The sequence below is a fragment of the Lynx rufus genome, unplaced genomic scaffold (assembly GCF_022079265.1).
Source record: "Lynx rufus isolate CCGP_SWC_20201006 ecotype Redwood Valley unplaced genomic scaffold, mLynRuf1.p SCAF_18, whole genome shotgun sequence".
NCBI classification, from domain to species: Eukaryota; Metazoa; Chordata; class Mammalia; order Carnivora; family Felidae; genus Lynx; species Lynx rufus.
Genome location: NW_025814832.1, coordinates 7,247,136 through 7,268,491, shown reverse-complemented (window position 1 = coordinate 7,268,491; position 21,356 = coordinate 7,247,136). Strand labels below are relative to the sequence as shown.

The 21,356-nt window shown below is 38.7% G+C and overlaps 1 protein-coding gene across 6 annotated transcripts in view; it reads right to left on the bottom strand.

Annotated features, from left to right (window-relative positions):
• RHOT1 (ras homolog family member T1) overlaps positions 1-21,356 on the bottom strand; it is a 63,123-nt gene that overhangs the window by 18,879 nt on the left and 22,888 nt on the right. For all 6 annotated transcript variants that reach the window (XM_047080780.1, XM_047080783.1, XM_047080781.1 and 3 more), the window contains exons 6-16: positions 21,228-21,280; positions 17,572-17,680; positions 17,162-17,263; positions 8,671-8,769; positions 8,043-8,151; positions 7,165-7,285; positions 5,125-5,209; positions 4,614-4,759; positions 3,106-3,206; positions 944-1,074; positions 155-238 (exon numbers count right to left, since the gene is read on the bottom strand). In XM_047080780.1, the coding sequence (XP_046936736.1) occupies positions 155-238; positions 944-1,074; positions 3,106-3,206; positions 4,614-4,759; positions 5,125-5,209; positions 7,165-7,285; positions 8,043-8,151; positions 8,671-8,769; positions 17,162-17,263; positions 17,572-17,680; positions 21,228-21,280 (1,140 nt within the window). The remainder of the gene's footprint in view (positions 1-154; positions 239-943; positions 1,075-3,105; positions 3,207-4,613; positions 4,760-5,124; positions 5,210-7,164; positions 7,286-8,042; positions 8,152-8,670; positions 8,770-17,161; positions 17,264-17,571; positions 17,681-21,227; positions 21,281-21,356) is intronic.

The window sequence follows — 21,356 nt, the reverse complement described above, 5'->3', positions numbered from 1 at the left end:
ATTAAAATTAATTCCAATGAATAAAACAAGTGAAAGAAAAAAAAATCACAAAAGTTCTAAAAACAGCCACTAAATTAAATCCAATTATGTTTTCAAAGTCATATAAAAATACACCTAATAATTAGTAATCTTTACGTGCCAGAGAATTTCTTACCAACAAGTATTTCTCTTGTCCGTAGACATAAACAGTGTTAATTGCATAGTAGGATTTATGATCATCACGAATTTTCTTCTGTCTCTGAAAACAACCAGAAATCTCAATATTTACAGTAAGCAATTACAGTATCTAGTTTTCATCAACACACACTCTGCATGTACCTGTGAGTGTGTTACAAATAAAAGGGCGTTCCTCCTTATGCTATGTATTATTTATCCATACAGAGGGGACGTTGATTTTACGTTTCTTAGTTCTTAGGTCTTAAGGTGTTAGTTCTTAGTTCAAAAGATGCATTTGTTCTGCACAAAGTAAAAGCATGAGCTGAAAAGGAAGTAAACTACACCACTGCCAAGTGCACTGCAGAGCCACCTGCTAGCAATTCTCCTTACACTATAATTTGGTCCACCATGAAATACATCCATCTCCGTACTCAGGGCAGTAGCCAGAATTAGATACAGTATTCAATTTGATGTATTTACAGTCCATTCACTTCAGGCCAAGCACTGTGTTAGGTGCTTTCACAGATGTATTCTATTTATTTAACCCCCACCTAAACACTGCTTAGGAAAACAAAAACAAAAACAAAGCATAACTAACAGCAATGAAACAAAGATAAAGCCAGTTCAACAGGATTACTGTTACCTTAGATTGCACTTTACTAATACATACAAGTTACGGGCTGATCTGTAGCAATCATCTAAAAAAGTTAATGGCTATGAAAAAATTACGTAAACTCGTGAGGATAAAAATTTGTTGGATAAAGCTCTATTTTCTGAGAACTCTCACCATTAAGTTTCTTCCAAGAAGAGCCTGAAGAACTCCACTCTTCCCACAGTTTTTCATCCCAATTACATTACATCTGAACACATTTCTTTGAGTCTGTTTTTTCTGAAGGTCTATCTTTTTATCTCTTGTTACTGAAAAGAAAAAAAAAACCTAATTATGTACCACTTAGACTCACCACGCCTCCATTTCACATTCTGCAAAATATGGTATTGCTATCTATCATTTTTATGAAGTGTATGATTAATAAACATACTGTGCAACAGTCAAGCTGTATGGGAAATAAAGCACTAAATATAATACAGAAGGGCTTCACTTAGTGGAAAAGATGCATTTCTGATAAGTTGGTTATGATGATATTTATTTCATCATAAAATAAGTAGTACATGTTCATAAGGAAAATGATATCCAAAAAAACAAATGAAAATTACAGTGAATACAGCCAACATTATATCCCATCTATTTTTTTTCTATGATAAATGACTGTCATAACAAATGACAAATTAAGAGATGCTTTCTCCAATCTGCACTCTTTTGAATCTATAAACAGGAAAGGAATATGCACTCTGGGCTTAAGTGGCCTTCTCAGTATAAATATGTAAAAGAGGCAGGCCAGAAAGCAATGCTCCAACGGCAGAGCAACTGTGAATCTCTTCCAGAGGCAAAGAGACTTCCTTAAGCTGTACTCAAAAGTTCAACTCTAACAAAGCTCACCAGAGGCATTAGAGTAGCCCCAAACTGAAAATGATACAACACTCACTCCCACACACACACACACTCCAATTAGGGGCTAGTTAAATAAGTATTACAACATCCACATTTTGGTGCATTAACATTAAAGATTTATAGAAGTATACATATTAATACAGAAACATGTCCCCAATATTTTGTTAAGTGAAAGAACCTCATGCTAGCTAGCAATTAGCTCCTTGCTCTTTGGTGCTGAATTAAATAACATTTAACTGGTTAACTACTTTTTTTTTTTTTCAGTTTATTTATTTTGAGAGAGAGAGAGAGAGAGAGGGAATACAGGTGGGGGAGGGGCAGACAGTAAGGGGGAGAGAGAGAAGCCCAAGGAGGCTCCGTACTGTCAGCGGAGAACCAGATGTGGGGCTTGAACTCACAAACCGCTGGGATTATGACTTGAGCCTAAATCAAGAGTCTGACACTTAACTGACTAAGCCACCCAGGGGCCCCTGGTTAACTATTTTTTTTTAATGTTTTTATTTATTTTTGAGACAGAGAGAGACAGAGTGCGAGCAGGGGAGGGGCAGAGAGAGAGGGAGACACAGAATCCGAAGCAGGCTCCAGGCTCTGAGCTGTCAGCACAGAGCCTGACATGGGGCTTGAACTCACAGACTGTGAGATCATGACCTGAGCTGAAGTCAGACGCTTAACCGACTGAGCCACCCAGGCGCCCCCCGGTTAACTACTTTAAAGGGTACCTGCTCTGTCGATTTAAGATTGGTTGTCTTCTTGTGCTGGAACTTCCTCCTGTAAGATATGGCATTTCCCCCCACCAATTAGGAAATAAGAAAATCTTGAGGGGTGAACTAGCCACGTGGAGCCTGCCTGGGATTCTCGCTGTCTCCCTTTCTCTCTGCCCCTCCCTGCTCATGCTCTCTCTCTCTCAAAATACATAAACTTAAAAAAAGAAAAAGAAAGAAGAAAATCTCGAAACAATCAGTTCCCTAACTTGTTATATCTGTTCCTATGGTATTCTTTAAGTGGAGCACACTGCTTAGCAAGAATTACAAAGTCTGTGAAAGATTTACTAATGTAGAAAATGGTTACAAAACCACAAGTTACACAATTAGTTCAATATCAGGATTACGTGTTAATAGGTACAGTTTTTAATGTCTACAGAAAATTAAAACACAAGATAAACTGGCACATTACGATACACTTAATGCCCACAGCCCTCCCTGATTTTCCTCAGTGGAGTATCCTCAGGGGGAAACCAGAAGTAAAACCTCTACCCTTTCTTTTTTGATAAACAATAAAATCTAGACTCTCAACTCAAATTACCAAATGGCAGGGAGAACAAACAGAGTGCAGACAGGGAAGACTAACGAAGATGAGTTTATTTTCACTCTTTTGACACATGAAACCGGAATAGTAAATAACGTTTCTAAGCATGGAGTGAGTAGTATTCAAATATGCACCTGTAATGGCTGAAGCTTGGGACTCTTGCTCGGTCAATATTGAATAGCCTAGATAGCCCAAATACTCCAGGCAGCGCTGGACGTCTAAATAGGTCGTGAGCCTAGGAAAGGGAAGAGGTGAAGATCAGAAAAATTCCTAAATGAACATTTACAGAAAAAAAAAAACAAAACCCAACAGCTTAAATATCTTATCACCAGACCCAGATAATTTTTGTCAGACTCCTTTAATTTCCCATGTGCCCAACCACAGGTTTCCCTACACTGACATTCTCAAGGCAGAGAAGAGAGGGAGGGAACGCAAAATTGGCAGGGGTAGAATGGGATTCCTGTATCTACACACAGATGAGCAGTGAGACGCTGGTAAAATCTAGGGCAAGGATATTTTACATTATCTGCTTCCCAAGTTACACAGCATATTGCAAATACTGGCTGGTTGAGGATTTGATAATTAAATCCGAAGAGGTTTGCAAAGGGTGCAAAAATAACTTGAAATTAGCCCTTTTTGTGATGTGAGAAAAGAACAGGTCCTGGTGTTGAGAAACTTAGTCTCACCAAGGTTAAAGTAATAACGTCATCATGCATGACCAGAGGATGTCCTTAGTACCCTACATACAATGTCAACTACACTGTGAACAGACTGTAGATAAACCCTCATTAAAAAGTGCGTCAAGGGGCACCTGGGTGGCTCAGTTGGTTAAGCGTCCGACTTCAGCTCAGGTCATGATCTCACAGTTCGTGAGTTCGAGCCCTGCATCGGGCCCTGTGCTGACAGCTCAGAGCCTGGAGCCTGCTTTGGATTCTGTGTCTCCCTCTCTCTCTGCCCCTTCCAGCTCATGCTCTCTCTCAAAAATGAATAAATGTTTAAAAAAAAAAAAGTGCGTTAAAACAAACAACAAAGGGGCGCCTGGGTGGCTCAATTGGTTGAGTATGCAGCTTTCGAGTTCAGATTAGGTCATGGTCTCATGGTTCGTGGGATTGAGCTTTGACTTGGGCTCTGCACTGAGAGTACAGAGCCTGCTTGGGATTCTCTCTCTCCCTCCCTCTCTGCCCCTTCCCAACTTGCATGCACATGGGCACTCTCTCACAATAAATAAACACTTAAAAAAATTAAGAAAATTAAAAACAACCAACCAAAAAACCCTCAAAATTAAGTCTTCACTGTCAAGTAAAATATACTCTCCCCATATTCTGGAAGTGTAAGAATTGTGTAACAGCAATGAGATTTCCAGTTCCCTTAATCAAAAAAGTATGACAATCTAGTTCAATTTTGATGTAAGACTTATTACTGCTTCCCTGTACATCAACCAAAAGCAAACACATCCCTTCCTGATAAATTGACAGAACGTCTAAAGTTCATCTTAGACACTGCATCAGCACTATAAATCCTGCTTACAGTTATGACTGAAGCATTTCGTAAGACCTGACAAATTTACAAAATGATGAATGTGATGCATCATAATTTTAAATGAGCTGTAACTCTAGAGGAGATAGGTGAGCTCTGTACTCACGTCCACTGGGAAAGAAATCCCTGGTAGGTTATCCAGCCTCTTTCATTTGTACAAACTGTGTTATTCACATCTGGCCCCCACGGTATGTAAGGGAAAACTTTAAACAAATCTTTAAGCTCATCAGGTGACAGAGCACAGTCTCTATCCTGAAGATACATAAGGAAGTATACAAAATGTTTAGGTATGTAAGAGAATAACTCCCAAACATAAGAACCCCCAGTCTAATAAAGCTGTGCTTCTAAAAACAAATGGAATTTTACATTTTATCAAGAAAATTCCTCTCATGTACATAAGAAAACCTATACATGAGTCTATTAGAATCTAGACTTTTTCATCTTGAGAAAATAATAAAAGTAAATAAAAGAAAGTATTTTTGTTAGTCTAACTTAACAAGTTTGAGCAATTCTTGGCTATGTGACATGAGCATCCCATAGCTAAGGAAACAGAGTTAAATCATTTACAGAAAAGTATTTTATTACAAATCATGGAAAACTGCAGCTAAAAAGCTTACCAAATCATGCTTGTCAAAGGTGCTTTGGAGAAACAAATATGCGTGATGATTTAATTCAGTAGTACAATCAGGAGGTATTTTTAGCCTGTAAATAAAAAAATTTTAAGAGTAAAATAGATCATTAACCAAACATTACAATTTAACTTAAGAAATGAATATAAAACTGCAACAAGTCTTTTTGTGGGATGATCGCATTTATAAAGTATCTTTGTTGAAGCCATTTATTCAGACTTTCCCAGGGTAAGTCAACGGAGTGGGATGGCAATCCTCAGAAGAGCCATGATCATGTTCACTCTGAGCTAACACAAAGTTTTCTCAAATTTCTGAAGGGCAGGTTGAAATAAAAATTTTACAAGTAACACTGATTACACTGTAATGGGTTTGTTCTTCCCATAAACAAATTTTAAGTCATAACTGTTGCTTATGTCAACATTGTAATGAGTTAAAAATGATGTGAGGAGGTAATTATTTCTGCCTGATTTGACCTTTAAACATCTGAAGTTCAGTTCAATCAAATGCACTGAGCTAGGTACTAGGGACACAAAAACACAACAGGCTCCCTACCTCTACGGAACCCACATTCAAGTGGGAGACAGATCACAGACAACCTCACTATTGCAACAGAATGAGGCGAGTGGTGGATATGGGTAAGCCAAGGATGCTAGGGGAGCCCACACGAGAGGGGACATCTCTGGCCCGGGGATGGGAAGGTGACAGCTGTGTTGGGAGACATCATCACCTGAATGGTGATTTGAAGGATAAAAGCTAGTAAGTAGAGTAAGGGAGAGAGAGGCAGAAAGTGAGACTACCTGGGCAAAAGCCTGGAGTACGAAACAACAGATGATTGGGGAACTAAAAATAGCTTAGTGTTTACTTCTAGAATGAAGGCAGGGAGTGAGCATGAGCACAGCAGATCATGAATGACCTTGTATAACATGTTAAGAAGCTTGAGCTTTATCCTGGCTCAAAGAGAAGTGACATGGGCAAATCTGTATTTATAAATCTATTAATCTAGCAGCAGTATGAAGGACAGAAGGAGACAGTTTAGTAAGAAGGCTAGAAAGATTCAAGTGGTGGCTTTACAGGGCTATTCTGTAGAACGAAAGGCAAAGAGCCTAAAGAAATTGAGAAGATATTAGTGTGAACCACAAAGCCATTAGCAATGGCATTTTCTTACTGTCATGCTTAAGAAAGCAGTAAGCAATCTCCTGTAAAATTTATCTACCCATGTTAATGGCACAGAAAACTTGACAAAAGATCCCGGGACAAATAAAAAAAAAAAAAAAAAAAAAAAAAAAAGAGAGAGAAAGGCTAAAGACCCAAAAGGCTAGATCTTGGGACATCACTTCCCTGAAAAGCCCACCTCCCTAGGGCACAGGAAAGGCAACCAATGGTAAGGCAGTCTCCGGTTTTAGGTGACACTGGTCTGTTTTTTAACAAACGCAACTTACACATAGCATCATCTACAGGAATATAACTACAAACAGGCTGGCTATTTAGGAAAAATACTTTTTTTACCCTGAGCTAAGAAAAGGCCATAAAACTTAGAAGGACCAATGAAAATAAGTGAACTAATAGACTCTGACCTCTTGACTCCAAATGCAAGTTTGTCCAGCACCTATGATCTCCTTCCATAGTAAGATGAATAAAAAAAAGATACTTATATTCTCCATGAGAAGAAGAGGAAAAGTTTATGCCATGCTATAAATCAGGGGCTCTCAAGTGGGGGTGATTTCACTCCTGGAGGAACATTTGGTAATTTCTAGAGACAACAGACATTTTCAGTTGTCACAACTGGGGGAGGAGGTGTTACTGGCAACTATGGATGTGCTAAATATTCTATAGTGCACAGGGCAGACTCTATAACAAAGAACTGTCTAGTCCAACATGTCAATAGTGCCAAGGTTGACAAACCCTGCTGTAAACCTCTCTATAAATCTAAATTAGTCCTGAGTAGCTCAAAGCCTACCTAAACTGTGCACTAAATAAAACTTAAAATACTTGGCAAGCAAAATTAATTAGAAGACCAAAGGTACATACAAGGGGAATAAATATTCAGGTGTCAAATCCAGATCATCATCATAACCAAATCGTCGAAGCACAGTCCAAGTAGTTTCGTGTCTCCCTCTCTGGATAAAAAGTGTGTGTAAAAAAAGAAAACCTGAAATAAAATGAATTAGTAAGTATGGCTGACGTGAACAAGGGTACAAAGTCACATGGGAGAAAAGCACGTAACTCATAATGGCAAGAGTTAGATCCATGAACACATGCATAAAGCTTTGCATATGGAAGGTCAAATCAAAATGCAGTTTGCAAGTCTCTGAATGAAACACAACAGATTTCAGAATCATTTCACATACACCCATGTCAACAAGAGATGCCAATGGATAAAAGAGCCAAAAATGAATCCTAAGGAATACATCGACATTCACAGTTATATGATAAAAATAAACGGAAGTCATTTTATTGCTCTTTGAACTTATTTCTGTAATGGAAAACTATGGTTTTTAATTTTGTTTCTTATTTCACTGAGGCTCCAGAATACATTCCACAAGGAACATTTTCTACTCAGTAAATATGACTGGTAGACAAAATGTCTTCCCTAAAAATAATTTCTATCTAAAAGATGCCTTTAAGTAGTAAGAATTTTAAGATAAATTTGTTTGTCCCAGAAATCTCTGTCCATCAGATGGACCTCTGCATTCCTAAGAACCAAGCAATTCCCCCACCTCTAATTTATGCTGACAGTAAGGATGATTATCCCCACCAATGGCCTGTCTCTTCTGAGTATCCAAGTTAGATTTCGGGCATATCAGTAAATACTAACATTTCCTTTAAGTATACATAATGCTATAAAGACCTTCACCTTCTGCCAAAGTTTGAAAAGGTTAAAAGGGGGAAAAATACCATTCACCCACCTTTCAATGTCAATCCACTATCAGCCACACCGTCACTTATGTGTTTTCGGACTACATTCTTGACATCTTCCAGAGCTTGGGGAGCTAATGGAGTGTTGAAACAAATTCTCTAGCAAAAAATGTAAAAATGAATTTAAAAACAAAATAGCATTAAAACCACAAACCATATAAAACGTTAATCTACCAAACATTAAATCAGTTGTAACCAAAAGAAACAAATCCTAAATTAGGACAATCTCCACCTTGCCTTATATATTTAAAACCTATCATACACAGAAGGAAAGAAACCTTCCATACGCTTTCCATTGTGTTTCTTATACAGTTTTCTGTGTACCCATGTTATACAAACCAAGAAAGAAAAAAATAATTCAGAGTTCAGATTTCACATCATCTTTAATACACCCACTGTATACCATGAAATGACAATGTCAAGGAGTCCCCTCAATTCCTATGCATAGGAGAGCTTTATACCTCAGGTAAAGACTTAAATAGCTTGATGTGAAAGAGTTTTACGTGAAAGAGACACGTTTATCAACATAACATTACTGAAGCCAGTAAGTTTTTTTATAGCTTTTCTCATCAACCCCCCCCACCCCAAGATAGAGAAATGCCTGAAGAATAGGGCTACCTGAAAGAAGTTGAGTTCAGCATCATTGAGAGTGCCATCATTATCTTGATCAGATATTTTAAATATACGGGTGAGGGCTTTTATACAGGCTGGTTTCATCTAAACGTCATTGAGAAAAGAAACAATTATGTTAATTAAAATAGTTGGGATTTCAGAGGCACAGTGTTCGGCTCCTGATTTTGGCTTACGTCATGATCTCGCATTTCACGGGTTCAAGCCCTGCATCAAGCTCCACGCTGACAGCACTGAGCCTGCTTGAGACTCTCTTTCTCCCTCTCTCTCAAAATAAACAAACAAAAAAATAGCTGGGGGGCGCCTGGGTGGTTCAGTCAGTTAAGCATCTCACCTTAGCTCAGGTGAAAATCTCAGTTTGTGAATTTGAGCCCCATATCCGGCTCTCTGCTATCAGCACAGAACCAGCTTTGGATCCTCTGTCCCCCTCTCCCTGCCCCTCTAGTTCTCTCTCTCTCTCAAAATAAATAAATAAAATTTAAAAAATTAAATGAAATAAAAAATAGTTGGGATTTCAAAATACGAATTTCATAAGCAATGTTAAGAATAGTTCTGACTGGGGCGCCTGGGTGGCTCAGTCGGTTAAGCGTCCGACTTCAATTCAGGTCACGATCTCGCGGTCCGTGAGTTCGAGCCCCGCGTCGGGCTCTGGGCTGACGGCTCAGAGCCTGGAGCCTGCTTCCCATTCTGTGTCTCCCTCTCTCTCTGCCCCTCCCCCGTTCATGCTCTGTCTCTCTCTGTCTCAAAAATAAATAAATGTTAAAAAAAAAAATAGTTCTGATTGTTTTCACCATCAACCATATAACATCAAATACAACATGAAAAATGAACTGAAGCAAAACTATTAACTTTTATTTTTTATTTTATTTTATTTTTAAAAAATTGTTTTCTTTAATGTTTATTTATTTTTGAGACAGAGGGAGACAGAGTGTGAGTGGGGGAGGGGCAGAGAGAGAGGGAGATAAAGAATCCAAAACAGGCTCCAGGCTCTGAGCGGTCAGCACAGAGCCCGACGCGGGGCTCAAACTCACGGACTACAAGATCATGACCTGAGCCGAAGTCGGACATTCAACCGACTGAGTCACCCAGGCGCCCCTAAACCATTAACTTTTATACTCAAAACCTTTTTAAGTAAATGAGGCACTATTTACTTAGACCAATATACACAGTGGTCAAATTCTGCCCCTCATGACCACAAATTCTCCAAGGATAAGCAAAAAAGAAGTTCATCTTTAGAGAAGATTTATTTTTCCAGTCATAGAGAAAAGAAATATTTATTTATGCCCTCCTTTGTTTCATAAAGACTTTGAATTGACTGGCGTGCCTGGGTGGCTCAGTCAGATAAGCATCTGACTCTTGGTTTCGGCTTGGGTCATGTCACGGTTCGTGGGATGGAGCCTCACATCTGACTCTGCACTGACAGCATGGAGCCCACTTGGGATTCTCTCTCCATCTCTCTCTCTGCTTCTCCCCTGCTGTCTCTCTCTCTCAGAATAAATAAATAAATAAATACTAATTAAAAAAAAGAATTTTGGGGCGCGTGGGTGGCTCAGTCGGTTAAGCGTCTGACTTCAGGTCAGGTCATGATCTCCTGGTTCATGGGTTCGAGCCCCACATTGGGTTCTTTGCTGACAGCTCAGAGCATGGAGCCTTCTTCAGATTCTGTGTCTCCCTCTTCCTCTGCCCCTCTCCTGCTCGCACTCTGTCTCTCTCTCTCACTCAAAAGTAAAATAAACATTAAAAAAAATTTTTTAATAAAAAATAAAAAGAAAGAATATGAAGTCACTTATAAGGGCTTTCCTTCCCAACTTCTGATTTTTCCCCCCAACTTTACTGAGGTATAACCAATTTCTGATTTTTGACCAATCTTCTGGTAGAAGAATGGGACTAAAGTTTTGGTCACACGTGTGTGTGTGTGTGTGTGTGTGTGTGTGTGTGTATCAAAGTTGGGAATTAAGTGTACTTATTCACAAACAGGTGGCAAAACAGCACTGGTTAGAAGCATAAAGGCTTTTATTAACTTCTTCTTACCAGAATTACATTTAAAATAGAATCTTGCCTTTTGTGACTCTGTAAAACTTTTATAAGTAATGATGCTAGAGACATATTTTGACAACTTCCTTAATTTTGTTTTAGGATTTATAATGGATAGAACAAATACTTTACTATTTAAAAATAAGGCCCACCGGCTTCTAATTTGTATAATTGCTGTAAGATAAGCGCTGTCAACAATTTTGAGAAAATGGAACTTTCAGGAAGATCTCTAAACGTTGTGTTAACCCGGAAGGAGATCTCTTATGGACAGTCTGAATCTGAGAAATGAAGATGGCAAGGTGAGGAAATGTGTACTTATTAACTGCAATCATGCTATCCAGAACAAACAGTAATGATGAGTTTTGATCATGCTATCAAACTCAAATGCAGAAAAGAAATTCTTTTAAAAATAGGAAACGGGGCACTTGGGTGGCTCAGTTGGTTGAGCATCCGACTTCAGCTCAGGTCACGATCTCACAGTCTGTGGGTTCGAGCCCCGTGTTGAGTTCTGTGCTGACAGCTCAGACCCTGGAGCCTGCTTTGGATTCTGTGTCTCTCTCTTTCTCTGCCCCTCCTCCACTCATATTCATTCTCTCTCTCTCTCTCTCAAAAGCGAATAAACACATTAAACAAAAATTTTTTTAAAATAAATAAAAATAAAAATAGAAAACAGATGGAGCGCCTGGGTGGCTCAGTTGGTTGAGCAACTGACTTTGATTTTGGCTCAGGTCATGATCCCAAGGTTGAGGGATTGAGCCCCACATTAGGCTCCGAGCTGAGCACAGAGCCTGCTTAAGATTCTCTCTCTCCCTCTGCCCCTCTCCCTAGCTTCCAAACGCTCGCTCTCTTAAAAAAGAAAAAGAAAAAAAAAAAAAAAAAAAGGAAACAGTTTTCTTCCCAAGCATATATAGACAATGCTTCTTTTTTTTTGTTTTAAATAGGGTCTCTACGGGGCAGCTGGGTGGCTTTCATGAATCTCACAGTTGGTGAATTCGAGCCCTGCGTTGGGCTCTGTGCTGACAGCTCAGAGCCTGGAGCCTGCTTTGGATTTTGTGTCTCCCTCTCTCTCTGCACCTCCCCCACTCATGCTGTCTCTGTCTCTCTCTCTATCAAATGTATAAATAAACATTTAAAAAAATAGGGTCTTTAGGAGAGCAATTTAATATGAGAAAAAGATAAAACCTAAGATATAAAGAGATTATAAAGAACTGAGAAAAGTTAAGTAAAAAATTTAGAAAGCATTCATAGGGCTTCCTCTGTAAGCATACTAAATGAGCCATACCTAGAACATCTACAATCATGGGTGAGTTTTTACTTAAAATGGTAAGATATAACTTCTATAAATGTGATCCTAATATTAGATACTCAAAATTAATAAAGTACATAATAACCTAAATGTTTAAAAAAGTAGCAATACCTAGAAAGATGTAAAAAACAGAAAAGTAACTTTTTATTTTGTTTTTCCTCACATCATAAAAAGCTACATTAAAAAAAGGTAATTTGGAGAAAAATAAAATGATGCATTTTTCATTAAAATTTGAAATCCATCAGAAACTAAAGTGGTCTAAGGTATTTGCTCAATACAATATTTAAATAATAACTACCTTAAAATATAAGCCAAAATATGACTATGCTTACAAGGTATTAAAAATTGTATTCAATAAAGCTGTAAAAATTTTTTACAATAAAAATATTCAGTTTGCATATAAGTAATTGAAACCCTCACACAGTAAACATTATTTATTATACAAGTCACATCTTCTTCATTATTAGCTAAGTAGAGGATTCCATGGGCCATACAGAGTCCATCATCACTGGAATTATTTTTGAATTAATAATCAGGCTTTAATTTTGAATATTTTTTTTGATGATTCCACCTCAAATCTGCGTTAAAAGTTTATTATTTTGGGGGCCCCTGGCTGGCTCAGTCGATAGAGCACGCAACCCTTAATCTCAGGATCGTGAGTTTGAGCCTCGCATTGGGTATAGACATTACTTAAAAAAAAAAAAAAAAAGTTATTATTGTGTAAATAAAAGGTTCTGGTACAAGCTTAGACACTAAACTTATACTTGTCTAAAACAAGGTTTAGTCTCTAAAAGTTACAGATTTTAGGTCAGGTAGGTCCACCTGAGAAACAAAGAACAGATGGTGGTAGGTGTTTTACTTTTATGGGACCAGGGGAGGGACAGGGGCGATTAGCAGATTAGCAGAACTAATAATAGGCCTAGAGAAAAAGTAGCAGTTAAAGCACTGAGAACAAACTAGGAGAGGGGATTTAATGTACCACTGGGCCTGGGCCTCAGGTAAATCTCCACAGGATGAGACTGTTTCCCAAATTTCCTTGATCACAGGATGTGGTACCTGGCAGAATCAAAATGGAACTGGTGTTTGTAACAAGTGTGCCTAGTGACTATTATGAAGCAAATCAAGTAAATACTGGACTAAGAATAAATTAGAAAGAAGCATTCCAATTATGGAACAAGAAATCAGGATTAAGGAAGAGTAAATCAGGGTCGGATTAAGGGATAACTCAGATTAATTACTAATACCAGGGGTCAGCATTTTTTCTGTGAAGAGGCACATAACAAATGTTTTAGGCTTTGGGGGCCAACAGGCAAAATCAAGAAGATCATGTAGGTATAAGGGAGAATCAAATTTCCACAAAGGTTTAATTGACAGAATTCAAAATGTAATAATAATGGAGTATAAATTTGCTATATAGATCTACTAATAAAAAAATGAAATTCTTTTTGGAGGAGTAACATTTCCCTTAATTAGGGTTCAAAGTTAGTGTTCTCTATCGTGAAAACTGAACATGTTCGTCTGTTAATGCTGATCTGTAATGAGATTTTACATATTTCCTCTTTGAAAAATCATTTTGTGGATACATGCAGACAATACTGACACACATCCGTAAACATGTAATTTTAATCAACCACATTCACTGCTTGGAAGGCGTTTATAAAATCAGATTCTTTTCTTGATATCTGCCTGTTAGCATGTCATTACACTGTAGATTAGCCAGTCCCAATTGAAGGTTAGGGGAAGGGCCTCCAGTGTACAGTCAGATGGGTTACAAAACAGGAAACTTCCTTCACATTTTCATCACAGTCCCTCGAAAACCGATGCTGGAACTGTGGTCTGAGCTCAGAAAACATATCTGCTTTGACATCTAAAACTCCAACTGTTTCTTCTCCTGTTTTGGCGTGATAGGTATGCACCGGCAATAAAAAAATGAAGTGCTATGGTACTGTGGCACACATGGGACTCAGGCCATCGAGTTCCACCTGTTCAGTGCGCTCAGCAGTCCGCCAAGCAGATGAGGAGTGACAAGTACCCACACCCGGGCCCCGCTGCAACCACTCAACTCTGCCTTTGCAGCACAAAAGCAGTCACGGACAAACATAAAGGAATGAGCGCGGCTGGGCTGCAACAACATCTGATTTATGAATGAGGAGATCTGAGAGTTGTATAATTTTTCCGTATCACAAAATATTATTCCTTTGGATTTTTTTTTCAGTCATTGAAAAATGTGTAATATCTATATTCTTGGCTCACAGGCTATATAAAAATTGGTGGCAGGCCAAATTAGGTCAAAGTCAGCCAACCACTCACCTATACTATAAACTTTTACTGGAAAAAAATCTACAACTTTTGATTTCTTGAAAGTCAACAATAAAAAGGCAGCACCAAAAAAAAAAAAAAAAAAAAAAAAGGCAACTCAATCAAGATATGGGCAAAAGACTTTGTCATTTCTCCATATACAAGTAGCCAATAAGCACATGTTCAACATCATTAGCCATCAGGGAAATGCAAATCAAAATGCCAACAACCACTAGGGTGGCTATAACAAACCACTAAAAAAAAAATAAAAAGGATTGGTATGGCAAAGATGTGGAGAGATTGGAACCTGCCATTCAGTTTGGTGATTCCTCAATAAACTAAACAGACCGACCATGTAACCTAACAATTCCACTGCTAATATGCACTCAAAAGAAATGAAAACAAGTATTCAAACTTTTGTATGAATGTTAACAACCGCTCTATCCACTATAATCAAAAAGTGGAAACAACCCAAACGCTAATCAACAGATGAATGAATAAACAAAATGTGGAATATCCATACAAGGAAATATTATTTGTCCATAAAAAGAAATGAAATACTGATCCACGCTACAACATGGATGTATGTTGAAAACACGTGAAGTGAAAGAAGCCAGACTCAAAACACTACCTATTGCGTGATTCCATTTAAAATGTCCAGAATTGGCAAATCCATAGAGATAAAAAGTAGATTAGTGGTTGCCAAAGGTTGGGGAAAGGGGGAATGGTAGTAACTGCTAATGGGTACATCCCTTCTTGGGATGGTGAAATGTTCTGGAATTAGATAATGGTGACAGATGTATAAATGTGAATGAATATACTAGCAATCACTAATCTGTATGCTTTATTTTTAATGTTTATTTATTTATTTTTAAGAGAGAGAGTACACGCAAGAGGGGTAAGGGGTAGAGAGAGAATCCCGAGCAGGCTCTGTACTGTCAGTGCAGAGCCCAAAACAGGGATTGATCCCAGAAATCAACCATGAGATCATGACTGAGCCGAAATCAAGAGTCAGGTGTTTAACTGACTGAGCCACCCAGGCACCCCAAACTGTACACTTAAAGGGTGAATTTTAAGGTATGTGAGTTATATCTCAATAAAAGTTAATTTTAGGGTCGCCTGGGTGGCTCAGTCGGTTCAGCGTCCGACTTTGGCTCAGGTCATGATCTCGCGGTCCGTGGGTTCAAGCCACACATCAGGCTCTGTGCTGACAGCTCAGAGCCTGGAGCCTGTTTCAGATTCTGTGTCTCCCTCTCCTCTGCCCCTCCCCTACTTGCACTCTGTCTCTCTCTGTCTCAAAAATAAATAAACATTAAAAAAAATAAAAGTTAATTTTAAAAGTCTATGGTATGGGAATGTAAGCTGGTGCAGCCACTCTGGAAAACAGTATGGAGGTTCCTCAAAAAACTAAAAATAGAACTACCCTACCAGCCAGCAATTGCACTACTAGGCATTTATCCAAGGGATACAGGTGTGCTGTTTTGTTTTGTTTTTTTTAAGGCTTATTTATTTCTGAGACAGAGAGAGACAGAGCATGAGTGGGGGAGAGGCAGAGAGGGAGGGAGACACAGAATCTGAAGCAGGCTCCAGGCTCTGAGCTGTCTGCACAGAGCCAGACGTGGGGTCTGAACTCACCAACTGTGAGATCATGACCTGAGCTGAAGTCGGTTGCTCAACCGACTGAACCACCCAGGCACCCCGGACAGGTATGCTATTTCGAAGGGACACATGCACCCTGTGTTTATAGAAACACTATCAACAATAGCCAAAGTATGGAAAGAGCCCAAACGTCCATTGACGGATGAATGGATAAAGATGTGGTATACATATACAATGGAGTACTACTCGGCAATCAAAAAGAATGAAATCTTGCCATTTGCAACTATGTGGATGGAACTGGAGGGTATTATGCTAAGTGAAACTAGTCAAGGAAAGACAAAAATCCTATGACTTCACTCATATGAGGACTTTAAGAGACAAAAACAGATGAACATAGGGAAGGGAAACAAAAACAATATAAAAACAGGGAGGGGAACAAAACAGAAAAGACTCATAAATACGGAGAACAAACTGAGGGTTACAAGAGGGGTTGTGGGAGGGGGGATGGGCTAAATGGGTAAAGGCCACTAAGGAATCTACTCATGAAATCACTGTTGCACTATATGCTAATTAATTTGGATGTAAATTTAAAAAAATTAAAAAGAAAATTAAAAAGAAAAAAGAAAAAAAAAGTCTATGGCAAATAGCTACAGAGGATTAAGAGCACACTTATGATGAGCCCTGAGTAATATACAGAACTGTAGAATCACTATATTGTACACCTAAAACTAATACAACATTGTATGTTAATTATACTGGAATTAAAAAACAATTTTTTAAAAAGACAAAGAAAAAAGTCTATGGCAAATATTGTTAAATTTTAGATATTACTGTGTTTCTTAGCTATGAAACAAAAAGGAGTATTCGAGTTGTATTACATGCTGTACTTATGTCAAATTACTACACAAGGCTTTCGTTTGTATGTGTTTTTAAGTTTGTGAACTTTATCCAAGCAAAGCAAGTAGACCATTACTTAAATCTTTGGACTTTCTGCTGTTATTGTTGCCAATTCTTTGGTTTTAATGGCATCTCCTGAAATACTATTTGATCTGGAATGTTATTCACAGTATTTAACATGAATGCCTTTGAAGTACCTAGAAAATGTAACTGTTTGAGAGACAATAAATTTAGATTTCAGCAGTTCAGAAGAAGACTTAAGAGTTACTAAAAAATCATCACTACTAGAGTTACCATCTACACGTTCCAGCCCCTACTAACATAGCCTGGGGGTGATGGGGTTACCTCCTTCTCCTCTGGGCAGTACAGAGGCCCTGTAGGATGCAGAACAGCTTTCTGTGCATAATAAAAGAGCTCTGATATATTCTTCAGGTTTTTTGCTGAACACTGAAAAGAAAGTTAAAAATTTTATACTCTGAAAGCAGTTATGGGAGTTAAAGACAATTTTTAATCAATATAAAGTAATAATAAGATTGCCTGAAGAAACTGAAAAATACATCTTTCTTTGCTGATATCACAACAGTAATGTCTACAAGAACACAGCGGCCATCTCCAAGTCATCTGTTTTATCTGGTTTACATGACTTCACAAACAGCAGGTAATTTACTCCATCCCCTACCTTCCCACATCTGATTTTAAACCTCAATTTAGCGAGAATTCACTAGTAAATTTCAAAATCAAACGGTAATGCATACCTCCACACAGGTTTCTATTTCTGTGTACTGGTTCATAATGGGAAGGATGGTCTCCATACTACTGTATTCCACCAGATCGGATTTGTTCCCAACCAGTATCAAAGGCAGCCTGAAATAAACAGGATATGTTGTAACAATAAGGAAGGCAAAAGACCTTAAATATCCATTTTAAAGTACATAAACTCATTTTAACTAATAAGCTTTACTTAATCCCCCCAACACGAACCTTCTACTGTAGTCAGCTCTGGTCCCCTAGAGAGCATGTTCATATTCAACAAGTATTTACTCAGTACTTTTTTTTCAAAAATCTTCAGGTTCATTTATTTTCTTTAGTAAATTCTACACCCAACTTACAACCCTGAGATTAAGAGTCACAAGCTCTTCCAACTGAACCATCCAGGTGCTGAGTACTTATTAAAAGCCAAGTACCATTCTAAGCATTCAGGATATAAGATAGACAAAGTCCCTGCCCATTCTAATAGCGAAAATCAGAAAATGGACAATAAGCAAATAAACAATATACTTCCAATTCCATAAGTGCTATGAAGAAAATGAACAGGGGAATATGGGACAGAGTAATTGAAGGGGGCTAATTATATAGGAATCAGGGAGAAATCTCTCTGATAAGGTGGTATTTGAGCCAAGGAGTGAAGGATGAAATGGAATGTGCCCTGTGAAGAGCCAGAAAAGAACTGTTCAGGAAGAAAGCACAGCACATGCATAGAGCTCAAATTGAAAAAACATCCTTGTGAGTCCAAAGAACAGAAAAACAGAAAGAAAAATGGCAGAGTGGCTGGACAGTACTAAGCGAAGGGAAAGAGGTGTGACATGGGGTTGGAAAGAGGAACAAAGGACATACACATAAGCTGTGGTGAGGAGTGTGCATTTTTTTATAAGTTTAAAAATGAGAAGCCACTGAAGAGCCACTATTATGAGTAGGGGAACAACATGATCTGATCAACATTTTAAAATGAGTCATATATTGTCTTTTAGAGATACATACTGAAATATTTACAGTATGATTTGTTCAAAATGATCCCAATCGGGGGGGTAATAAACAAAACAAGATGGGTCATGAATTGATAACTGTTGAAGTGGGATGACAGATACAGAGGGATTCTTTAGACGATTCTACTTTTGTGTGTTTGGCTTTTTCCAATAATAAAAAGTCTTTAAAATGTGGTTGGATTTTAAAAAGCTTGCATTAGAGCAGTGAAGATGGAGAGAAAGTATTCAGATTTGAGATATGTTTTAGAAGCAGAACTGATAGGAGCAACTGGTAGATTAGATATGGAGGTGGAAGGCAAGGCAGGAAATCAGGAAAAATACATAGGCTTTTGGCTGGACAAAATGAGTAGATCTCCTGAGACGGAAAAGATTCATTTGGGGGTGAGGTAGGGAGTGGTCAGGGAATTAAGGATTTTGTTTTAGACAAGTTAAATTTGACAGGCCTATCAGAAATCTAAATGGGGACTATCAAAGAGAGTCTAGCAGGGAACTGTTACTTGTACGTCCTGCAAGAGAGCTTGGAAAGAAAGCAAATCATCTTGCTGGAACTCCAAATAGCAAGAGGAATTCTTGCAAGCATTTATTTACCCCCCTAGTATGGTTATGCAAAAGGGGACTGGCCCATTATATAACCCAAATATAGATTCCTAACAGCCAGGAGGTTTCCAAAGGTAGTGGTTTGCAACTGAAGGGGAGCTCAGAATAGTTTATGGAGCTTAAAAAAAATACACATGTCCATGGGGCGCCTGGGTAGCGCAGTCGGTTAAGCGTCCGACTTCAGCCAGGTCACGATCTCGCGGTCCGTGAGTTCCAGTCCCGCGTCAGGCTCTGGGCTGATGGCTCAGAGCCTGGAGCCTGTTTCTGATTCTGTGTCTCCCTCTCTCTCTGCCCCTCCCCCGTTCATGCTCTGTGTCTCTCTGTCCCAAAAAATAAATAAACGTTGAAAAAAAAAAATACACATGTCCAAGCCCTACTCCAAACCTACAGAGTCTAAAACTCTAGGGGTGGGGCAAAGGCACATGTAGTCTTTGAAAGTACCTCAGGTGACAGTGATTAAGTGATTAAGAACCACTGTGACAACAGCCCAAGGAAATCCTAAGGAAAAATACATGTGCAACAAACAAAAACTTAAGGTATGAGGCTCAGGAAAGAAGTTACCGGGAAAGTGTAAGGTCCAAAAATGAAGAAACAGATCACCTTGGGACAAGTCAACCACAAGAAAAATAAGTATGCTCATATGATTCAGGGAGGGGGAAAAAACAGCCACACCTGAGAAAGCCCAATTCAATCTTCAAATGTTAAAAAAGCTCCTTTCCCAGCAGGGCTACAAAACTAGTCACAGAATTTCAGGAAGCTGTTCTAGTAAAACTAATTTTTTTTAATTCAGTGGTCCAATACAGTGCTTGACAGATCCCAGAAAAAATGCCTCCTCTGAAGAGTTGCCTCTGGAAACAGCTCAAGTGTTCAGCAAGAAAAGCAAGTGTCAGGAGCATAAGGCCGTGGGCTCCTCCAAGGCAGCCCTCTCTGACACACCCTTCTGTGTTGACGGCAATGTTATTTACCTGTACTATTACTGTAACCACCAGCCACAAGTGACAAGAGTCTACCACACTGGACACTAGCTCCACAGGGCCATTTTCCCTTTTTCACCTCGTTAAGAAGTCACTACAAAGTTTACCCCTACGGGGGCACCTGGGTGGCTCAGTCAGTTGAGTGTCCGACTCTTGATTTCGCTCAGGTCACGATCTCACGGTCATGGGATCGAGCATCAAGTTGGCTCTGTGCTGAAAGCTCGGAGCCTGCTTGGCGTTATCTCTCTCCTCTCTCTCTGCCTCTCCCCTGCTCACACTCGCGTGTGTTTTTTCTCTCTCAAAATAAATAAGCATTAAAAAAACAACAGAGTTTACAGCTATAACAAAGAGGAGCCATCAGAGCTGCAAGACATAGCATATACACAATGCCATCGCAGTCACAAAGTCTGCCTCTGTAAATATATGAGGCAAGGTCAATGACCATGTTCATCTGTTTAGAACCACATCTTTATAGTTTCAAGGCACAAAAATGTCCAACCAAAAGAGAAATCTGATTTTCCTAATGTTTAAAAATACTCAAATGCTTCATAAATAACATGTTCAATTGACTAATACTGAAAGAAAAATTTTTGATTTCCATTTTCACTTAAAACTGAAAACATCTATACCCAAAACTATCATTCTGCTCAGAAAAATACAGAAGGTGTGCTCTCTTACTTTTTCCCATCACGCCTATATCTTCCAAAGAATTTCAAAGAAATCTCCCTGTATGAATTCCTAAATAAAGACCTCTAGGGCGCCTGGGTGGCTCAGTCGGTTAAGTGTCCGACTTTGGCTCAGGCCATGATCTCACGGTCTGTGAGTTCGAGCCCTGCATCCAGCTCTGTGCTGACAGCTCAGAGCCTGGAGCCTGCTTTGGATTCTGTGCCTCCCTCTCTTTCTGCCCCTCCCCCTACTCATGCTGTCTGTCTCTGTCTCAAAATAAATAAAAACATTAAAAAAAAATTTTTTTTTTAAAGTGGAAGGTTTACAGCTGTTCTCTGTACTATTTCTTGCAACGTTTCTCTCAAGTTTGAAATTTTTCAATATAGCAAGTTGCAGAGGAAAAAAAAATACCTGCTGTCTTTGTCCGTTCTTTCATTTATGAGAGGAATCCATCGACTTGTTACCTAAAAAAAAATTAACAAGAGCTAAACCATGATGTGGCTCTTCTCTGAAAAATACTCTGTCCTTGGACCCCTAAAT